General features: G+C 47.4%; 1 protein-coding gene across 1 annotated transcript in view; it reads left to right on the top strand.

Annotated features, from left to right (window-relative positions):
- Positions 1-601: 601 nt before the first annotated feature.
- The window catches only part of T265_11005 (hypothetical protein), a gene marked incomplete at both ends in the record, with an annotated part of 45,376 nt that continues 37,095 nt past the window's right edge, over positions 602-8,882 (top strand). Inside the window, one exon of the mRNA XM_009177542.1 lies at positions 602-820. Within this exon, the coding sequence (XP_009175806.1) occupies positions 602-820 (219 nt within the window). The remainder of the gene's footprint in view (positions 821-8,882) is intronic.

The following is an 8,882-nucleotide window of genomic DNA, read 5'->3' on the forward strand; positions in this document are numbered from 1 at the left end:
CTTTGGCCTTCCTGGCATGGTTGCACCTTGTGGAACGAAGTTCCAGCCAGTGTAGCCCACGGGATCGCTGCAGCGCTCAAGCCCGACCACCACGTCAAGGTGGTAGCTTTAGGTCGGGCAACCGTGAATTACACATGTACAGATAATATCATGCTACACAGGCCGTCGCGTAGTGCAATCAGCCGGGTCACCTTACTTGTTGCACACAGCAGAGGGGGTAAGCGAAAACAAGCAACTGCTGAAGCCTGTGCTGTTTTTTCACACGGGTTTTCTAACTCTGGCTGCCAAACTAATAACTTTCTCCTTGTGGACTCATGAGTTAAAACTGATGACCCCATCCATCCTGCACCGGTCTTGCAAACATCCGCGCGTCGTCAGGCGCTGGTACACTCAGGCAGTCAAAAAGTAAACTTCAAGTCTCCAAGCCCAGTTCATCTGTCTTCTTCCAAAGTTCACGTGCTAAAGCAACCAGAACCGCAAGCTGTTTTACCTCTCACTGAGCTCGCTTGACATTGACATGAGCTGTGTATCAGACACAATAATTCAAGATGCAAACATAGTAGTTGAGCCAACTATCCTATCACTACCCACTTGCTTCCGGATGCGCACTTCTAGTAATCCCAACGCCGCTGTGGCAGGATGTGCCTGGGTTGTTATCGTCCTAATTCATTGGATGGAAAGATTTTTGCATGACTGGATACTCGTTGATACTTGGCTCTGCGCGGTTCGTCTGGCAACGTCTGTGAAGCAGTCTAACAAGCTGGAAGTTGATCGCTGTCCGCTTGGTTTGGTGCAACTGAGACTTAATAAGATGGTCTCGGTAAGTAGGGACGATGGTGAACGATCGCAGACTGAGGGCGAGACGGCCGTAGTTAGAGCGCGAACTTACTGACCAGAAGGTCCGTTGTTCGAACCCTAACTCTGCATCTCGACTTCTCCTGATTAGCCTTGGGCTACCTGGGAGCATTCCAGTTCTCGCGCTTCCTTCGAATGGCATGGCAGCTAGCAATGGAAAGGAGATACAGCTGAATGATCATTTTTTTGCCGCAGACGGTAGTAACTTCCAGAATGACCGAAGTCTTGCCACATGGAATCCTCCAATAGCGTGTCCGCGACGAACCCAAATTGATCACATCCTCATCAGTCACTGATGACGCACCAAACCACAAGCACCGGCCGGTTCACATAAGCCATGGTACGCCGGGGACGGTGTTCTTCAAGAAGGAGGCCAGTGTAGTATACGGTCTGTCAATCCGATTGACTTATATGTAAGTATTGGTGATGTACGACCTTGCTTACTGGGCTTCGGCTCATGAGCTGTCTCTGTTCTCCATCCACAGAAATTGTCGTGAACACTTGATTTCGGAGAATCACTGGCCCTTGGTGCTTCCATTGCGTGCATACTACAACAATAACTGACTGGAACACATGGGGTTCGAACTATGTGCCAGTCCAGGGTAAATGAAGCTGTACCATCTGGAATCACTGCACTTGGGTGCACGGTTTGTGAACTGAAAAAACAATACATAAAAACAAACCAGAACGACGGACACCATGCCAGACACAACCTGACTGAGGGGAAGTCTCCCGAACCAGCTACGGACCAAACCACGCCACCGTCTGATTAGCCCGAGCACGAGCCAATCACGGATTGACGGTTCGATACACAGAACCGACGATTCCCCCTAGCTTCCTGGGCCGGAGTTATCACTGTCCTTCACTGGCATGCGTACACCTGTAATTTAGAAGCGAAAAGAGGGTGTAATGCAGTGAATCCGTGAATCCGTGAATACTGTTCTTTAGGTTCCTGGAAATCACGGATTCACGGGTTGTTACGCAGGATCGATGCTTTCGACTCAGCTTCTGGGGTTGGGTTTATTCTTACCGTTCAGTGGCTGCCGTTAACCAAAAAGGCACAGGGGGGAAATGGTGTTGCACGACTCTTCAAGTTCTCGATGCTGAATAGTAAGCCTGCCAGTGCCATAGCTCGCATAAAGGAGTCTGATAGTGCTTTCAACTGGGTCCCAGACGGAGCGTGAACAACCGTCGAAAGGAAAGTTATTCCACGTAGCAACTACCCGTAATGGAAAACGTTTTGCCTAATGAAGGTGTGTGCGCCAAGCTTGAAAGCCTTCCCACCATGTCCTCGCCTTATGTGAGCTTGGTCAACGATGAAAAACCTGCTGATCAAACCTTTTTCAAACAGGAATAATGAAGAATTAAGTTTAATCGGAGGCAATGACACTTGAGTGGAAAGTGGCCAAGAACCACGAAAAGCGTTTCGTAGTCCACGGATTTAAGACCGGTGGCCATTTTCGTAGCTTCTCGCTGGACACGCTCCATGAGGGTCCTGACTATACAGCTTGGCTGGCATATTCGGGAAGAGGTCTGAAGTAAGTTCCACAGAGTGTTTTGGATTCAACGCGAATAATGCGGAAGAAGATACGTCGATTCATTCGTAGAACGGTGAATGTTTTTGAGACGAGGCGAGAACCGGATTCCCAACTCCTTTTTGGCACCCATCCTCATGATTTCTTCTGGTCCGTTCTCAACACACATGACAAGGGCGTTTGCCGCGTTGCCTCAGAATGGCGCACGCTTTTTACATTATTCAAAGGAATTTGCCAGTCCAGTGACCACCACTTTCCAGCGTCCACATCCTTTTGCATTTGAACTCCAGGATTTCAAGTAGTCCGTCAAGATTAGACATAATAATAGGTTTGTTTCCCAACTTGGCCCCGCAAGGATATCTGGAGGGTAGGTGATGTAGATCGGAGGCGGCAGTGGTTCCATAGAAGAGGCTTGAAGAACTCTAAGAGAGGCCGGCGTCAAGGAAAAATAGGTCAAGCTTACTTCCACACGGAATGATCTGTGTGACAGGAACGCATTAACCCAGTGTAAAATTTCCGTATATCCCATAAGTCTCGAGTCTTTGGAGAAGCAGGGCGTGTGGGACCGGATCAAACGCTTTTGAGAAGTCGAAAGTTATGACAACTGATATCAGCCTCTCGACCTTGGCTCTGGTTAGGCTGGTCATAAACAAGAGTGTTTCGCCACGCGAAAAACGGTTTGAGAGTGGTCTGTGTTGAACTGGAGATACCAAGCTGCTGCTAGAAAGAGGAACTTGAAAAGGCGTTCCCTCACGTTGCACGGCACGCTAATGTGTCAAACAGGTCTGTGCCTGTTAAGCGATAGCAGGTCGCCAGTTTTGTAGATTGGCATGACAATAGCTTCCTTCCAAACAGAGGTAAGTTTAACTTCATCGAACACCTGATGAAATACCAAGTAGAAATGTTTTGCCAGTGTGAACGACGCTGGCATACTGAGGAATCGGTCCGGCGTAGACCCAATGGAGTGCCCGGAAATCCATGGCAGTAATACGTGGGAAGGCTCGCTTAATCTTCCGTAGAACGGGGAATGCCTTTCGAGCCAATTTTTCGTGTTGCGATTGCGAGGATATGTTTGAAGAGCGTCAGCTACTCAAATCCTTTTATATCTCTCGTTGTAATGTCTTCCGGTCCATTCTGAACCTGCACTGTTCACATTTCTCAGCCACACGATTCCCGTTAAGTTCTTTAGTCTTAGAACCAAGCCCATGTACACTGAAGGCACTCACGGCCTGACGCACTAACGGTGCAAACATATGCTCCCTCAACACGTGGCAGCCACATTACCGTCCGCAGAAGATACGGAAAAACCTATATTGAGACTGCACTTGGTTTAACTGACGCGTGAACCCAAGACTGGTAGTGAACTTTAATGCATGGAGTTTGTAAGAAAGCCACATACCTAAAACAACAGCTTGATGTTCGGCGTGTGTTCTCGTTATTGATTTCTTTGGAGGCTGATGACCAAGAACATGCCTCATCCTGGTGTCCGCATGTGCGGAATCAGAAGCCACCTGTGCATATGAGGTTACTGTTGTGAGTCAGTCCGTTAGGACTTACAATCCCGTCTGCAATGTAACTGCCATTGCCAGGACATAGATTCCGGTAACTATCAATCGATCCTTAAGTATCAAAAAAGGCCTCACGAGGTTCAATGGAAAATCTTTCATTGGATCAAGGCGTTCCTATCAGATTGATCATTCTGAAAAAGAATAGGATGAACCTACTCTTTTCCAGCGCTGGTCTCCATTGGGGTTCCTCAAGACTCCGTCCCGGGATCAGTGCTGTCTCTGATCTAAGACAACGACCTTCCAGATATGCGTAGAAGTCCATGTCTACTTTTTTCTGGATGACTTGAAATCCTGGAGTTCCAATAACAGTGCCCTCCAAATGGATGTAGAAGCTGCAAAGCAATAATCGTTGGACTGGAACCTTCCTCTGAATGACGAAAAGCGCGTCAATATGTCGTTTGGAGGAGACTCAGTGCATGCCCATCTCATGCATGGTGAGAAAAGACCAGAACACATCACGAGGATAGACGATAAAAAGTATTTGTGTATCTGGGTCTCTTCAAACTCGTTCTTCTCATTGCAACCTGGGAGATCGGCCCCAAAGGCATTCGCTGTTCTACGGATGATTCGGCGCTCCTTCTCCGGTATAACTCGCACGGACTCCCAAATACTCTATGGGGCTTGTCAGACCGCTCCTGGAATACGCCAGTCAAGTTGCCTACTCAGAACGCACAAATGACCTCACCCTCATTGAGCGTGTCCAGCTAGCCGCCACGAGAATGGTTGCCGGCTTCAAATGCGTGGACCACGAAACCCGTCACGCGATGCTTGATCTCCTTCATCTGGAGTATCCTCACCTTCGTGTGGACCTAATTCTAACCTACGCCTTGTTTGAACAAAGCTTGGCAATAAAGTTTTTAACCGTTGCCCCAGAAAACTCACCGCTGGGACATAGTAAGAACATTTTCAAGCTCCGAGCGCACACATTCCATAGACAAATTCTTTTCTCATTTCGGGTAGTAGCTGCGTGGAATGACCTTCCTCCGACGGTTGTCCACGCTCCTTCTAGAACTCAGTTTAATGCACCATTAGACATTCATTTATGCGAATCCTCGAGCTGGCAAGCATACTGCCTCGCGCTGAGAACATACAGAGCAGCGCTATACACTATTTTCACTTGTGCCTTGCAGGAACAACCACTGACCAACAAGAAGAAAAACGACCAGGGAAGCTTGGGCAAAAGCCTCGATCCTGTGTATCAATCCGTGAATCCGTGAATCCATACCTACCCCCTGCAACTGATAGCCTCCAGCGATCCCGACGAAGCTGAGGCAGGATATATAGGTATTGGTTTCATCCGTTTTCAGCAGGTTGGTTCATCATTTGTAGGCTGGATACACGTTGAGAGTTGACTTTATGCGGTTTATCTGGTAACGGTCGTAAAGGAGTCTCACTAATGGGAATTTAGTCACTGATTGTTTAGCGTGTGTGTTTACGTTCTCAACAGACAGTGAGCGAGACAACCTCAAAGGCAAATTTTATGTCCCGTTGAGAGCCGTTATGGTGGCAGAAGGCTCACATCTCCGTGTCGTGGCTGAGGCTTGAATCCACGCCTGATGAATATGAGATTTCTCGGACGGTGATCCACCTTACCTAACCAAACACCACATCAATGTTGAGCGTGTAAGGCGAGGCAACCGCCTGAAGAGCGCAGGCACGCTTTGATTGGTTAGAATATGGGCCAATCAAGAACCTGCCTTCTGACTGCGCTTCTTGCCCCACCAGGGTCAGTGGACAAATTTTATGAATTTCTTGATGAACTTATCTGTCCTGTTGTTCATTTAATTTCGAAATTAAATGAACTTGTCAGAACCATTTTCTAGCCTTCCAACCGCTCCTCTGTCGGATGTCAATTCTAGCTCCAACGAGATCATCACATTACACAGTACCTTAATATCTACCTACGGTTCGACACCGCCGGCTCCATCTGTGCACTATACATCAGACGGAGCAGTTGCGTTCTTTGAATCTCGAAGAAATATTCCCGCCGGTGCGGAACATACTTCAATCCGTCGAATTACCGGATACCAGTTAACGTGAGACTTACCGTAAAGCATGGTAGGTACAGAAAGTTAACGGAAATGAAAGAGGTGAAGAATACCGGTACTGCCCAGTAATTATCTCAAATGATCTGTACGATCAGTTCTCCGAGCTTGCTTGCCTTTCATACTTGCATCTGACTCGCCTAGTTACTGGGCTTAGTGACTCATCTACAACCTGTGTAGATCTCATTAAAAAGCTTACGCTCTTAACAGGGACTTGGATGAAGATCAAGGGAATTTACCTCCAAACTTCGTGCCTGATGGTTTGACTGTCGATATGTTCCCGAATTAGGCCGTTGGAATAGCAGTTCGCGGCCGAATTCCACCTGTATTCTGCTTTCATTTCGAATGGCTTGTGGTTCATCCATTAGACTGCCACCAAGACTTTACTACCTTCTGTTCATAATTCTGAGTGCAAAACATCAGGATGTCTCTTTTAGTTCAATAAGCACCATCTTGCACTGAACTTCTGCTACGGATGACGGATTGGTGTCAGCGTCTCATTCTCGTTCAGTCAGACCTTACAAAGATTGAGGAAGGCCTCCTGAATTGGATCATGTTTACTGCCACAAGGGAACGATTCTGAGGATGCTTTGTAGTTCACCGATACCCATCATCTGGTCAGTTGATCGAATCAACGCAGACATTAAATGCATCGATTGTGTTCTCCATATTCTGGGGTTTTACCCCCCATAAGCACTCTGTCATATACGTGTTTTTCTGACATACAGGCTACGTCAATATTCAGGGAGGGTAGAGTTCCAGCGGATGTGACCTACATGTGTCAAATGTTGCTGTGTAGGACGAGTAATTCAACATATGTCTCACTGTTGAGCCGAATTGTTATCAACTTCTGCTACTTGCAGTCCCAGCTAACAATCTAATTATCCCAGCCAGTGGGAAGGTGGACTGTACGTTGCCTACTGACGACGCAGCGTGAGACAAAATGAAACTGTGATGTTTTCACGGAACTCAATGGAAATTTTAGCGAGTGGTGTCCCCAGCACGGCTCAAAGGATCCGCAACGAGGCGAACAGAAACCGAGTTTTCTTTTGTGCAACGGGGATTTCCATTGGCGAATGTGTCCAGCACCAGAACCTGCGTTGTTTAGGCCATGTATTACATATACCGAAGAGAGTCCTGTTTTCCATTCCCAACTCAGAGTGGCGAAGCAGAGAGGTGACCGACCCTGAACCTGGCAGAGGTGTGGAGATTGTGAAATACTTGGGTGCTTTCAGTGCTACTCGCCTTGCAGGATGGGGACCACGTGATCCCCACTGCGCCGGGTTGGAGATGCTGCAAGATATGGCTGTCAACCGATTGCAGTGGCTTTCGCGTTGTCAGTTTCTATCCAGGTTACCTGAGCGAATATCTGGAGGTCTGGGCATTTTGGAATGATTGTAGTAAACAAGCCTTAGGTCCCTTCCCCATCCACCTCCATTCTTTTCTTGACAATACAGCCTTCAAATAAATTATGATTGTCCGGCAGCGTAGCGTAAGTGTTGAACACTGATGTCATGCTCTCGATGATGATGATGATGATGATGACCAACACTGCTCCGCTTTCTGTTTAAGGATATACATGTAGCCTCCACACGCAAGATAATAGGAAAACTACATTGGCCAGGCCTCTATTCACCAGTTATGTGTAGTCACGTTCAGTGAAATGCGCCATTTTTCCACCAAGCGCGGTAAAGTCGGAAACTTCAGACTTGGTGATTCATGCCTTGTGTGATGAGTGACAAGGCCACAGAAACAAATTTTTCCCCAAGAAAACAAATTATAGCGGCGTTAGAACCCCTAGTTCGCTTCTTCAGGTAAACAGTTCAGTGGTTCCGCTTGCTATAGCTTTCTTCACCAAGGAGAATAACCATATGGAAAATAACACGCCGGAGGCGGTGAATCAATCAGTTCATTTACGTCGAGTGTCTCCGTTTGTTCGTTATGGCGCGGACTGAGGCTTACACAATGGAGGCGAGATATTTCAGGTGGTTAAAGCTCGAACTTACTGACCGGAAGGTCCGTGGTTCAAACCTGACCTTTGCCTCTCGACTTCTATCTAGGCTTGGGCAACCTGGCAGTACCCCAGACCTCTTGCTTCCCTCGGGGGGGGGGGCATAGCAGCTAGACACCGAAACGTTGTCACAGATGAACAGTTTTTTAGTGAAGGCGATAGCTTCATTGAAATACCCTCATTGGCTGCGTAACAGGCATTCAAGTCAGGGTAACTAACCATTGGTGCGTTCCGTACCGCGATCGCCACCTGACGAGACAGCAGTGTGACGTTTAAAATGTGTCCGTGTTATTGGAAATAAACAACGCTTTACCTGTCAATGAACAAGCGCAGCGAGACGTCTAGAATACGTCCTAGAACAAGGTAGAACAGCTTCCGAGTTATCAAGGATAAACAGTGCTTTACTTGTTTAAGAACAAGTGTGAATGAGCTGAAATGTACATAAAAAGTTTAAGTACGAGTACATAAGGTAAGTATAGTAATAAGCGGACAAAAATCGTGACATTCGGCATTGTTGAAATGAGCACATATGTGCAGAGTTAAAGGATGATGTCCTGAGTCAGGCTTTCCTGTTTCTCAGACTGCAGGGATAAACGCGTCGCTATTGTTTTAGGGTTTTTTTTGGTCAGCTTAGCGCAAAAGCTGCTGTTTGTAAACTATATAAACGCGAGCACAAAGAGACGGACTACCCACCCAACGGCGCACTGAAGATGTCTCCTCGAATGGTGACGAAACGTTTGCAAATCAATTGCTAAGCTCGGCGAACAGATCAACAGCCACCTGACCACGTACCAAGTAAAGTACCCGACCGTCACGAAGAGACTGGACCTTACCGTGGTGTGACGGGTTGCGCACCTCAGCGATCCAT

Source organism: Opisthorchis viverrini (genome assembly GCF_000715545.1).
Source record: "Opisthorchis viverrini unplaced genomic scaffold opera_v5_432, whole genome shotgun sequence".
Taxonomy (NCBI): Eukaryota; Metazoa; Platyhelminthes; class Trematoda; order Opisthorchiida; family Opisthorchiidae; genus Opisthorchis; species Opisthorchis viverrini.